Source organism: Hirundo rustica, chromosome 5, assembly GCF_015227805.2.
Source record: "Hirundo rustica isolate bHirRus1 chromosome 5, bHirRus1.pri.v3, whole genome shotgun sequence".
NCBI classification, from domain to species: Eukaryota; Metazoa; Chordata; class Aves; order Passeriformes; family Hirundinidae; genus Hirundo; species Hirundo rustica.
In genome coordinates this window covers 57,152,837-57,166,827 of record NC_053454.1, presented here as the reverse complement: position 1 = coordinate 57,166,827, position 13,991 = coordinate 57,152,837, and the positions used below count along the sequence as shown (strand labels likewise).

At 38.3% G+C, this 13,991-nt stretch overlaps 1 protein-coding gene across 6 annotated transcripts in view; it reads left to right on the top strand.

The window, feature by feature from the left end:
- ANAPC10 (anaphase promoting complex subunit 10) overlaps nucleotides 1-10,715 on the top strand; it is a 32,924-nt gene extending 22,209 nt beyond the window's left edge. For all 6 annotated transcript variants that reach the window (XM_040065016.1, XM_040065012.2, XM_040065011.2 and 3 more), the window contains exon 5: nucleotides 10,329-10,715. In XM_040065016.1, the coding sequence (XP_039920950.1) occupies nucleotides 10,329-10,559 (231 nt within the window). In that variant the 3' untranslated portion in view covers nucleotides 10,560-10,715. The remainder of the gene's footprint in view (nucleotides 1-10,328) is intronic.
- The last annotated feature ends 3,276 nt before the right edge of the window (nucleotides 10,716-13,991 follow it).

Below are 13,991 nucleotides of genomic sequence, written 5' to 3'. Positions count from 1 at the left end.
TTATTTGAGGTGGTTTGATAGAGAATTAACTCCATGCTGCCAGTTTTCAGACACTTAAATCTTTAATATTCCTTTTTTTTTTTTCTTTCCCCCAAATTCTTTCTTTGTATAATTTAACTGTAGCTATGTCTAGACATATTTCCTGGATATGGCTAAACAATTTTGAAGGTAAATTATGACCTGGGTGATTTTTTTTTTTTTTTTTTTTTTTTTGCTTTCACACAAACATAGTATCATTCCATTATGTATGTTAGGAGAAATGGGAACTGCAGACATCTGCAATACAGTTTTCACTGAATTTGCAAACTTCTGCCCCTTTGTAAAATTAGTTATTTCCCAGAAATGTTTTCCAACCTTAACTTCCATTTACAATCAATTTGTGCAGTGCGCCCATAGAATAAATTTATATTGTTCCTGCTTGTACCCAGCAGCTCTAGTTTGAAAAAAAATTCGTAGGACTTCTCCCTTTATGCTTTGCTATCTTCTAGGTTTTAATGTGTTCATTCTATTTGCCTTAAGGTTCTTTGTATAAGGCCATTGTTCAAAGCACTTGTTTCTCGCTCATAGAAAATTCTGTGTATACTCCCTTTCTTGGAAGATTCTGTGGTGTTAACCATAGAATCATTTAAGTTGGAAAAGACCTCTAAGATCAGCAAGTTCAGCCTGTTCTGTTACCTTTCATAAAAGGCAGCTGCTTTGTCCCATTTTTCCAGTCAGCAGTTCCATTTGTAATGCAAATTCACCTGAGCTTCAGAGTGGTTTTTTAAATATACGTTCAGATTTCTTTGCAGCAGAACGTTCCACTAGACCACTTCAATCTGTTTCTGCTCTCTTTGTGTAGCTGTCTGCTCTTTCATTGCTGGTTTCCCCTGCCTCTCTTCAGTAGGTAGTTAAAGTTCTACTCTCTTCCCTGAGAGCACCTGGAAGTTGTAGGAGATGATGTCTTTCTTTACTTTGGGGGGGTGCTGCTCTAAAGGGAAGGCTAAGATTTTGATATCTCAGTACAGGGAAATCTTGGGGCTTTTCAGTGCTTGAGGGGTGAGAATTCAAATTTATGACTAAGATACAAACTTAAATAAAAGTGCTAGTGATGTATTGCCTTAAGTATTTTTAAAGAACCCTGTGTCCTATTTCCATTGTTATGAAAACCTTAGTCCATATACTTAACCAGATTTGGGGGGGGGTGGGGGGCGGGTGTTGATACTTCTGTCACTATTTTGTATTTTGTATTTTGTGTTATGACTAAAAACTTTTGAACTCCGGTGGTACTATTTGAGTGAACATGGGATGTTTGACAGTTGTGGGTTTTTTTCCTAAGCTTCTGATCAGGTAAAAGTTACTGAGGGTTTTCAAAAGCCCTCCAAAAGTTACTTGTATCAGTTGGTCAGCATATGACTGATTCCTTCTTAGAAGTATCCCTAGACAGTTACCTTGTGTACATGGGGTCTCCTCTTTAGTTACTTCCTTGTCCATAAAAGGAGGAAACATTGCAGCAAGGTAAACTTCAATTTGAAATGCTTCCCTAAAGGTGTGAAACATTTGTTTTCACTAAATGAGGTTTGTGCTTCTTTCTAAATGTGCCGTGCTGGCTATATATTTTGTAGTAATTTTTTTGTTGGTTTTTGGTTTTTAAAATGTGCTGTTTCTTTTCTCACATCTTTGTCTACAATACTCTAAGCTATTGATAATTTGTGTAGTAAAGTGCTGTGGTATTAAAAAACAAAAACCAAAAAATTAAAAAGCCCTTCATTCTTCTTTCTGAATGCTGGAATTTTGAAAAGACTTGCAGCGAACCATGGATTTTCTACCATTCATTCTTAAGGCCAGACTGTCCAGATGCAGTCTGTTCCACTATGTCTGCAACTAAAACCTGACCCACCTTAGGTACCGGAAATAGGCAAAGTGAGGCAGAAATCTTCTTTTGGGCTGCATTTCCTGTTTTTTGATACTGTCAGCCAGGTCACCACTCCAGGGTATAAGCTCAAGAATTTTTTTGTAGCTTTTTCATCTTCAGTGTGCTGTCTACCAAGCTCAGGGGAAGTAACAGGTTCACACTGGAGCCAAGTCCCTGTAGGCGTGAAGGATTTCCCCTGATACCAGGAATCTTCTCAGAGTCGCAGTGCCATTGCAAAGGTATGGCATTCCTGTGGATTGTGGCAGCTGTGGCGTGAGATTAGGTCCCTGCAGGAGAATACTACTGCACTTAGGGTGTAATTTGCCTTCACTCCTGACTACTTCTTAAAAGAGTTATGAAACCCATTTTTCTTTAAACCAGGGGTCCAAAATTTCACAGCTGTTATGGCTGATTTCAGTTGGAGGCAGTATTCCTCCTGGAGCAGCAGATTCCTGTTAAGATGAAATCTCTTTTAGCTAATACCGAACTAAACTTAGATAGCTTCCTGGTGTGGGTAGAAGGTTTGCTTTGGAGTTTTAGGCTTAATTCCATACTTGCACATATGAAACTCCATTCTAGACTGCATTGTCATTCTGTGTTTGCTGGTTGGATCTTTCTGCTTTTCAAAGGGACAGGGAGAAGGTTTCTTTTTTTTTTTTCCGAAGTTCCAGTGGCTAGGATGGTTGCCACTTAAAGCATACACAGCATAGCAATCCTTCTCTAATGAGTTTTAATTTATGGATGTGTCCAGCATAAAGTATTATGTGAAAGTTAAAATTACATCACTTAACAATAGGACTTCAAAAATGTAGGACTGAAAAGCAAACTGTCCAAGACTGTTCAACATTTTTGTCCTTCTCTGAAGCAATATATATATGTTGAGGTATGCATTTTTGTAATAAATGTTGAGCTGCTTATGCGTTGTTCTTCACAGAATATACTAAAAAAAAAAGTGCATATGGCACAGCAAATAGGAAAACAGTGTTTCCTTCTTCCAGAGAGACATTCCTAGTAAACAGTCTGTGACAAATTCCTGATGGTTTCTGCAGGTAAATTTTCTAGAATGAAGAGCTGTTTTCAGCCACATTCTAGAGAATGAAGTATTCAAAGACTGTTGTCAATTTTTTTTCCTTTCCTTTTGCTTTTTTTCCCTGCCACCCAGAGTTAAGCAGACAGTATTTTGTGAAATTGCAGTTGAGTCAGACAGTTCTGGCTGACAGTTTCACAGAGGTTGAGCATTTGGCAGGTTATTTATTTTGTCTGTCAGGCTGGATGTACCTGACTGTGCAAGTGCTGTGAGCAGATGCAGAGGTGGGAGTGTGATGGGCAGGGTGGTGGTTAAGTACCACGGACAGGGGCCCCTCCACACATGTCCAGACCATCCATGACTTCACCTGTCAGGAGTTTTGTATGTGGGCAGTTCATCACAGCCTTGACCCTTTTGCAGGCATCCTTATGTGGGATTCTTCATCACTTGGTGCTTTTGAAAGAGCTGTGTCTCCCGTGAATCCATGTCCTAAAGCTCTTGGTGTTCCACAGTGTGTGCCACTGTAGCCCATTTCCTCCATTTGAGAGTAGGCTTGTGTGCGCCCTTACTCATCAGGGGCTCCCCCTCATGTCCTAGACTTAACTATTGTCCTCTCACGTGTTCTTCATCTGACTTCAGCAGATTTCAAAGACAGACTGTGAGGGCATTCCTAAAGCTGCCTTTCCCTGTTCACCATTCCATGGATTGAATTTCAACACTTTGTAACTTCATTCCTGTTGTAATATTGAAATTCTGCCTGAATCAACTATGTGCATCTTAGAAGGTATTGCCTTGGTTTTCAGCAGAATCAAATAAAAGGGTTCCTTTTTAACCCTATGGGGAAATGATAATCAGGACACCCAATTCTAAAGAATATCAAAATGGACCAGTCAGCTGAGACTATTTCATGAGTTGGCTGTTGAGTCATTCTGCCAAATGAAATTTAGGTTGCATCATACATGGCTCAATTGGCATTGTCTTCTCCCTTCAAAAAGCAGCAGTGGGACACAACCCACTGACGTTGTCCAACCTATTTTTGCTGCTCAAGTAGTCCAAACAGGAAATTTGGAAAGGCAGTATAAGAATCTGTATTTGAGCAGTGTGAATACTAATCCTTGACCCACCAAGGATTTGCTTTTCTTCTTTTTCTACATATTCGTTATAATTTGCTTTGCATGTTTAGTTGTCTTTATTTTAATTGCATACAACTTTCTAACACACGTGGGCACTGATTAATTTTTAGTGTTCTCATCTGGAGCAGAATAGTCTGAAGGAAGGTTTATAAAACTTCTTGAAAGGTCCAAAAGATCCAAGACTTCTTGCAAAGATCTTTTGGACCTTTTTTCAACCTTTCCAGTCTTCCCAAAGTTTATTTTTTTCCACTTTATTTGAACAATGAATTTATAGGATACTAAAAGATAGGAAGTTCTAATGTTTGCAGGTTTCACTCTAATGTAGCTTATTCTGCAACTGTCTACCCAGATCCACAGCTGACTCTTCCTGGGATGGACTGTGCTCCTTTAGACCCTTCAGGAACTGTTGTTTAAAAGAATGGAAAACTTCTCTTGCCTAATGGACTGAAATGAGATTTCTGGACCGTTTAAGGAGGTGGCTGATTAAGACCACAGAGGCACCTCCTTAGGTGGTCGTTGCTTCATCCGAGCACACAAGTGTGCTCTTCACAGTGGGTCCTTTGAGCCTGTTGCTGTGTTCCCTGTTAAGCTGCTAATGTGGTGTCCCTCCTTTGGCTCACTTGGAACTCGCCAAGTTTCTTTTGGACATGCTTCATTTTTTCTGCTGGAACTGGTGCATCACTGCTATTAACTGGTTCTCTTCCTTCCTAAGTGAAGTGATGGCTGAAGCCCAAGCTCTGCTACTTCATGTGTTGACAGTTCCAGTACTTGGAATTATGCAGAGGCACACAGATTCTTAGTCCTGGTAACTAAATGGTAGCACATGGCAGTTATGGAAACAAAATTTTGGAACTTGAGCCAGCCTTCTTTCTCCTTGCCAGTTGTTGTGAAAACATATTTGGATAGATGTAAAAAAACAATGGCTAAACAAGAAGAATCATTTTCCTACATGGGAAAGTTTGTGTATTGATAAATATTTAATTTCTGAATATAGCATTACTTTTCCCTGAAACTTAGCTTTATAATCTGCTGCTTGGAAGAATACAGTATTTATTGAGAACACCTGCTTTGAAAAGCTTAGGTTTTAATAAAAACTGTATTGTAAGAACTAGCTAAGCACATAGAGAGACAAAATTATATGTGTGAAGAAGAGTCTAGCCACTACTTTTAATTTCATAGTTGGCTGAGTCACTAAAACAAAAAGCAGCTTTAACTTTTTTATGAGAAAAGTAGGAGTAAAATCAAATGCTGTTTGATTTCACAGCCATTTCAGTCTAGTAGTAAAGTTGGTGAAACGAAAATTTGATGAGGTACAAACATCTCAGAATCGTGTTTTACGCTGAATCTGTGGTGGCAGCAAGAATTCTCAGCTTTCTGTCAGTACATAGGTCCTCTTCTGCGCGTGCTTCCCAGAGGAAAAAAAATGAGCTGCTTTTTCTTCCTAAATATATCTATTTCCCTGAGCTGGGAGCCCTGTCTAGCATACATCTGGGATGTGTTTGTAATTACACTGAATGTGAAACTACTTACAGTGAGGTTTTTCCTCTCTATATCTTCACAAAAGTTGCCTTTAAAGGGCAGGAAAAGTCATGTCTTATTTCAAGGACATTAGCCTTGAAAGCATTAGTAAATATAGCCAAAAAGTTGGGTTGCATTTGTAATCCTAGTAGAAGTAGCAGTACTAGTAGAAGTACTAGTAGTAGTGCTAGTACTAGAGTTATATGCCATTTGGAGACACCACAGAATGTAAACAAAATATCACTGAGTATGGAAAAGAGGTCAATATTCAATTTAGGTAGGATTAATACACTAGAAAAATATTCTTTGGGTAAATAACTTCCTAGCCTATAAAGAGGCTAGTGATTGTAGAAGCAGCTTCCTCCTAAAAGCTCTCGTCTTGTGTTCAGTCATCTTTCTGAAGCGTATCCTCAAGTTGCCTTGGTCTTTTTTTATTTTTTTAATTTGTATTTTGTTGTGTGGTTTGCATCTTCTATGGTAGGACTCACATTAGTTGCAATAGTAGCCTTGCCAAATATGTATGGAATTCTGTAGGACCTCTGGACTGTACAATAAAGTGAAGAAAAAGGGCTGTTAAATAGGCTGGGGAGGAGAATTCCATTGAGAACATTAATTTTCCTTTGGCTTTCCGAATAATGTGGATTCCTGAAGTTGGAAGTGTATGTCCATAGGTAAAGCTGTAGCACGCAGAGGACAGGAAAAATAAGAAAGCAACGGAGAGAAAGCAGAAGAGCTAGAGTATAACAGCAGCAAGGACAAGTGAGTGATTTTTTCCGTATCAATTTTTATCCCTTTGTTCTTTTATTTTGACTTTCAAGATCTTCTTGTTTTCCAATTGTCACAAAATTTATAGTATTAGAAGCAAATATAAAAAAGCCACAAACCCTGGGCTTTTAGTATATTGTACAGTAAGATTAGTCTAGAGCTGCAGGAACTGTCCTGAGTTACCAATACTGAACTTGCAATGATTCATTCCTACGTTTTGCTTAAAAAAAAAAAAAAAAAAAAAAATCTTGAAAAAACACATACCAGAAAGAAATTCTGAAATTTTAATTTCACTTGGGTGATTAGTAATAAAGCTGATTTTTAAAACTTTCTTTGAAGTCATTTAATTATGACTGAGTCTTAATGATCTACGTAAGATTAAAAATACAGGAGGAAACTTAATCTGGTATTTGCTCGTAGTGGACTGATGCTGTAGAGTTGAGGTGAAATATAAATATGTCTGTATGTGTGTGTCTATGTGTATATACAGTGGTCTGTGCTTTTGAAGAACAAGCTTGACTTTGAGTAAAGTCAACTGAAATGGGTTTCAAGTATAGTATTTATTATGGGTGGAGCTGCCAGTGCCACCTGTACTTAACGTTGTGTGACCCTTTCCATTTTAAGGCTTAACTCCTGGTTACTTTGACTTTTGCCAAAGTCCAGTTCAGACAGATTTTTCCATGTCAGATATCTGCTTTGGGTTGAATATTTTGAAAGTTTCAGCCAAAGCAGTTCTGTTCCAAGAATAAGGCTAGCGAAAAGTATGCTGTTTTGCTTGTGTGAGAATATTCTGCTGTCCTTCTTTGATGCTCCAGTGCCCCCAAGCTCTAAAGCAAGGGTTTGAAATTTGGCAATAGTTCAGCCTTTGTGTTGAGGATGTGCCTTTTGCCTCCCTGTAAAAATCCACCCAAATTTCCAGACCAGTTTACAAGGCTTTGAAAGATTGCCATTTGCATGAGCTTAATAGGAATTTCTTGAGACTTCACAGTAAGCTTCCTTTAGATTCTGTTCACACTGGGAATGCTCCAGGCAGAGTAGAGCTGCATATTTCATCCCGCTTCTGCTAGGAGTTGTGATGGCTGGGTCTGGGTGCTGACATCGAGCTAGGAGTAGGCAGCATTGTGTCTTGTCTCTCCTCTGCCTATTCCCATGTCCTGTTCCTTCTCCCTGGTGATGGACCTGGGCCCTCTGGAAAAAGAAACTCTTTCACTCATCTGAAAGAGCATGACAGATGTGGAGGAGAAGAACTTGGGAGAATGTGTGTGTCTGGTTTATACCATTCCTTTGGTCACAGAAAATGCATGTATCGTACTGGCAAAACAATACTTCCTTTTCGACTGCATGTTTGGTTTGGTTTTGTTGCATTTAAACCTCAGCAGCTGAGTCGGTATCGAGGTTTAAATGAACTATGTGGGCGTCAATTAAAAAAAAAAAAAAAAAGATTAGACTCAAATGTCAGTAGAGGAATGTTATTTAGAGGGCAGAAATCAAAGAAATCAAGAGCTCACTTTTTTCAAACATTGAAGTCCGGCTCTGACATTGCACTTAATACCCTGTAGCCTCCAACTTCATCACAAGTGTTGTGTGTTTTGTCCAAGAGGCAGCTGTTTGACTGGAACGGGGAAAGGGGCCTATCCTGAGGATTTGTCCAGGGTTTGTATGAGTAAAAGCTGTGTATTCATCTCTTAGGGACATTGAAAAATGTGGGGTGAGGGAAGCTGAGATTTGGAGAAATGAAAGAAAAGTCTTTGTGGCTAAGACAGTTCAGTGGTGCTTGATGAATTGTGTGCTGTCTGTGCTCAGTCGTGGTGTTTCTACAAGAGGCACTCAAGTGACTGTTCCTAGGTGGCTGCTCGGACTCTGTGGTGTGGCTGGCTTGAGACACTTGTATCCATTTGCAGAAATGCAGAACTGCAAGTGAACTTATTGGGAGCTAAATCTCCTTTAAAATCCTGTATTTAGCTTAAGGTAGAAAAAACCAGAGTATGTGAAGTTTGACATCGGGAGCTAGGGAACCTTTTTTTTTAATTAACCTAATGCCTCAGTTGCCACTTTTACAGGTGGAGGAATGACTTGTCCCACCTCTCTAGAAAGAGCTGGGGAGAAACTGATTGTCTTTGTAGCAGGACTGGAAAATGACATGCTATAAATAGAGCATATAACCACCTCCCTTGAACAGGGATGAAACAAAGCATTGAAAAACATGCCATTCTTTTATCTTTCTTTTTTTTTTTTTTTTTTTTTTTACTAAAAGTTACTTGATGTTAACTAATCTATCTCATAGGAATAGCCTTGTAATTCGCTTCAAAATCACAGTCACTTGACCTTAGCAGTAGTTGAATAAAGTGTTAGGAGGATCCTCCTCCTCTGTTTACTATGAAGATGGAAAGCATCCTTGCTCAAGCTGTTTACTGCCACCTCCCCATGATAAATTTGCCCTTTGTAAAGCTGCTTCAATGACATCCTTTTTTTTCCCATCCCTTTGTAAAGTCAGCCATTACCTGAAGTTTCCTATGCAAAAAAAATTAGAGTTTTAAAGTTTTTTGAAAGGGACAAGGCTACAACAAATAAGTGACTGCGTGTTTGTGGAAATGTCTAGCTCCCAGAGTGAAATGATTTGCTGCTAAGGTTTAGTGAATTTAATGCTTTGGAAATAATTTGTTGGATAGTCTGCATTGGTGGAGAGTTTCGGGTTGTGGTTATTTGTTGGGTATTTTTTCTTGTTCTTTCTTTAAGGTGGAGGTGTGAAAGATTTTTTTGTTTGCTACTTTAAGCTGAAGTAGTCATCAAGCTGTCATACTTGTTTCTTGGGTTGTTTTCTCAGGGTGTCTGCTACCTCTGAACCAGTAGCTCTCAGATGGGTCTTTTGAAAACTTCAGCATAAACAAGGCATTTGCCAGGATGTGCCATGCAGGATTTTCAGGAGAAAGATGGGAATTTTGAGCTGCTCAAGGCACATACATCTTCCTTAGGGGATCTCAGCTGCAAAGAACAGCACTCTTATTTGCTTAGCTGTGTGAACCCACTTGCAAGTGGACAATTGTTTTGTGTTTTGTTTTCTTTCCTCCCCAAGACTTCTGTTTACTTGTGTGCTCTTCCATGTGTGTTTTGAGCTGTGCTTTGAAGCTGGGCAGCTAACCTTGCACAAAAGCTGTTACTATGCTCTGCATAGCATCCAGCTTGATTTCAGTGATCTGTTGTGTCAGTGATGTGGTTTAGAGTTAAGAAAATGCTGTTCTTTGCTTGCCTTGACATTGGTTTGTGTAGGATTAAAACTGAAAAAGAAAAAAAATCATTATATCATACTGGGCATGTTGTATAAAAGGCAAGTCAGATGTGAGTAGAATGTGATTTAATGGCTGTGCAGCAATTATTAATTGGCCAGGCATCTGTCTTGATACATGAGATGAAGTTTGAGGTATCCTATCCTTTTTTGCTCTCTTACCTTCCTCTGTTACCTCCTTATCTTTTCCTCTTCCCCAGTCCCCCTAATAATCTAAGGAATTTCTGAAAACCCAGAACTTCATGTGCTTTAGTTGCCTACAGAAGTCACTCTAGTATATTGTACTTCAGGGTGCCTAGGTAAAATAATTTAAAATGTTTAAAAATTTAAAATTTAATATTTTGTCATCTTTGAGCATTGATCTTCAGTAAGAAGGTCCAAATGCTGCACTTCCACTTTCTTGAAGTTAAACTGAAGTCTGTATTCTTTTATATTGATTTTTATTTTAAGAGTAGGGCAAAAAATTAGGAGTGAATGCTGAAAGGCAAAAGCAAACAGAGCTCTAGACAACCAAATTAATTTGTATACATTTACATGAGCAGTAAATTAGCTATGAGTATTCAGCTCTGTTATTTCAAATTAATTTGAAAAAGTAATTAAAATCTGATTAACGAGACTGCTTTATTAAATGGGTTTAATGTGTGATCATTTATATGAAGTATGTGAACTGTTTCTGAATGTTTTGCTCCTCTGTCTTGTTTTTGGCAGCAACTGGAATTAGTGGAACCCAGTGGCTGGATCCATGTTCCTCTCACAGACACTCACAAGAAGCCCATTCGCACCTTTATGATCCAGATTGCTGTTCTGGCAAATCACCAAAACGGGAGAGACACTCACATGAGGCAAATCAAAGTGTACACCCCCGTGGAGGAGAGCTCCATTGGTAAATTTCCCAGATGTACAACAATCGATTTCATGATGTATCGCTCTATCAGATAAAATTTCCTCGTGAGGAATAATAAAGGTATTTTTTCATTACTATATCATTGCTGAAGTATTCAGGTACTTAAAGAGCGGGGTTTATTTCAGTGTAATTATATCTTTATGTTTTTACTTTGTACAATTTTGAAATAAAGATAATCTTGTGGAACAGTATGTTGTAGTCTGTAATTCTGTTTCTTTTTCTGGGAGTCTGAGTGCTCTTGTACTTTCGAAGAGAGGAAAAAACAATCCAGGTGCTCTTCAAAGGATGTATTTGACTGGGTGAGAATCGATAATTAATTTGATATAATACAGGTATTTTGGGGGTGATTTCTTCCCCTAATGATCATGCATGGAAATACTTCATTCCTCTACGTAAAAATTGCTCTTTAAAAAGTTGCTCCTCTTCTTGAACAGACGTGATCTAAAGACATTGCCAGTAGTATTTTCCAGTTATTGCTTATGCTAATGTGTTGTACCCTTTTCTCTAGAGCGTTGTTTCTGCTCAGTGGTCATGTGCATAGATTTAACCTTCTTTGTAACTGCAAAGTAAATCATAGAATTACAGCATATCTCCAGTTAGAAGGGACATGGAAAGATCATCAAGTCCAATTTGCTGCTTCTTGCAGGACTACCTAAACCTAATCCATATGACTAAATGTTGTCTAGATGCTCCTTGAACTGTAACGGGCTTGGTGCCATAACCATTTTTCTGGGGAGCCTGTTCTAGTGACTGATAATGCAGTGAAGATGACAATGACATGAAGAAAACCAAATCTTTCCAAATTATTCAACACAGTATATACATTAATATAGATGCACTAAGTGTAGGTCATCTAGAACATGATAGTTGTTGAAATTAAGCAATTTAGGAATGCTCTGGCATCCAACAGCAAGGTAGGAATGAATGTGGTGGTCCAATGCACCTTCCAAAGTACTTGGAACTCAAGTGTAACACAAGTAATCTCATGTTCAGAGCACAGATTTCTTTTAATTTCTTTTAATGTGTGTTTTAAAGTAAAGGGCATTGCAAGGAAAATGTGTGCTCTCTCTGCTTGCTGTGAGTACTCTACTAATGTTTCACAATCTAATCACTAGTTATTCAATCTTTTTAAAAAAGGAGTAGATTTTAGAGGTTGTTGAAGTACAAAATACAGCATAAGAAGCACCTGTTCAGTACTGATCAAACCCATTCCTCCTCATAGCACCATGAAAGTTGATGGTCAATCCAGACTAATCTCAGCCAAGGAAAAATTTTGTTACTCCTAATTGTGAACAAGAAAAGGCTAATTATGATGGAGGCTCATCAATCAATGATACATCCTCCTGCAGAGGAGAAAGGAAGTAAAATAGAGGAAAATAGGAAGGTTGTCAGTGAAGGAGGAAGATTTAACTGTTGAAATTTGTTTTATGTGCTTGGTGAAGTTGTTGTTTACTGAGAAGTTTTATCTGTGGCTGAATTCCACAGTATTCAGGAGGGTCATTAAAAAGGGCATTTCTTGATAAAGAACCTTGTAGAGAAGTGCATGACTAGTTTGAGGTTTCTATTTAAATGTGGATTCAATCATTTCAGGAGGACCTTAATGGTACTTTACCTTTCCCTGTAGAGGATGGATCAAGTGCAGAATTCCTGTTCAGCAGAAGCTGGCTGAACTTGTGCCTTTCACCTAGTCCATCACTTCTGTGGATTTTCTTACATAGTGTCAGGGAGTTGTACATTCCTATTCACTTAATTGAAGCAAATTATCTACTTTTGTTGTCTACTTGATATTCTTCTGTTTAAAAAAACAATAAGCCTCTCCTGGATTTATCTAGTTGTTTGTGGTAAGGTATGGATTGTTTTTAAGAAAGGACATTATTAGGCATGGAATTTTCCTGGTTTTCTCCCAGAAGTTAAGATGGCAGTTATCCATCCTAGCTTTGCATCAAGCCACTGTTTCCTGCTTAAAGGTTCAACCACAGATAATTCTGTGGTAATTCTGTGCTTTGGTCAGTAACATTTATCTTTTCATACATGTCACTCTGCAAGTGATATCTGGACTAATACTGCTCTGTGCCAAACATTATCCAGTGAACTAGAAACAAACCTGTGTGCACAGTCTTGTTCTTATTTCTGTCCTGCCATCAGTAGGCATCATTTTTGGGTCTTTTTAGAGTTATTCTAGCTTTTATTGATTTTTTTTCAGGACATCAGTGCTCATACAGGGTAGGGACCAGCATTTGTGTCAAAACTTTGGAATTGTTATTTCTGGCAGCGTCATTGAATAAGCTGAAATGTAGCTTGACTACTTATCCTGCTCATCTGAAATTACAGATTGTGTTCAAGTGGTTTTAAGAACCCATGGCAAACTGGTTTATGTTGAGCTTTACTCTTGTGGAAGGAATCTACACTTACTTGAAAACAAGTGCAGTGGCCATTCTAAATCCATATGAAATCTTTTCTGTGTTGTTTTGTAACAATTGTAGATACATTGCATTGAAATGGTATTTAACATCTGTGGAAGTACATTTGATTTTTAACATTTTTGGCACTTGGTCACATCAGGCTGTTGATTTTTAAGTGATGAGATCCTAGATGAGTGTGTCTGAAAAATAAAGCAAGTTGCCGCCTTTGTGTATGAGTGTAGTACTTAGTATTTGAACTGGGATAAACAAACTGGGCTGCCAAGTCATTCAGGAAGTTACTTACACGTATGTTGTGTTTAGCTGCTGCTTCTTGCTCATTGTTTTCAGGCACACAGTTGCCTGGAATTTTATCACTTTCTCTTTTTCTCTTGTATAAGAAGCACCTGATAAATATCAGGTAGTACAAGTAATATTGGAATAAATGACAGACAAAATGGAAGATGTATTTGTCCTGAAAAATCATGACTTGGCAGTGATCTGACTCATCACTTCAAACAGTAGTAATTTAGGGGGGTTAAAACCTTTTCTTGAAAGGTCACTAGGCCTTTCTGCCAACAGAACAGAAATTTGATTCCCAGTGTAAGTGTAAAAACCTTCCTTTATTTAAACTTTAGCTTATTTCCTCTGCAGACACTAAGAAGAGAGGTAACTGAGTGACCAGGATCTTGAGGAACTCCTGTTGAAATGAGGGACAGTACCTGTGTTTTGACTAAGTCATGTCTGTGTGTCTTCTTAGCACCACAGTATAAATAAAAAAGGCAGATGGCAGGAGAGGGAGAAAAGAGGTATTTTTGCTGCTCCTGGTTTCCAAAATGGAGAACAGCAAAATATTTAGGTTTTGTTTAAATTCACATAGGGAATCTCTGGCAGAGCTGGAAGTTGAAGCCATATCATCACTGTCTATCTTCTCTTTTCACTGTGAATGCTGATTTTCAGATAATGATCCTGTTTCAAAGACAAATTTTGCAGTAATGCAATTTTCTGTATGTAATTCCATTTAAAAGTTTAAACTGTATTTTGAATTTTGCTGTTCTGGTTTAGTCT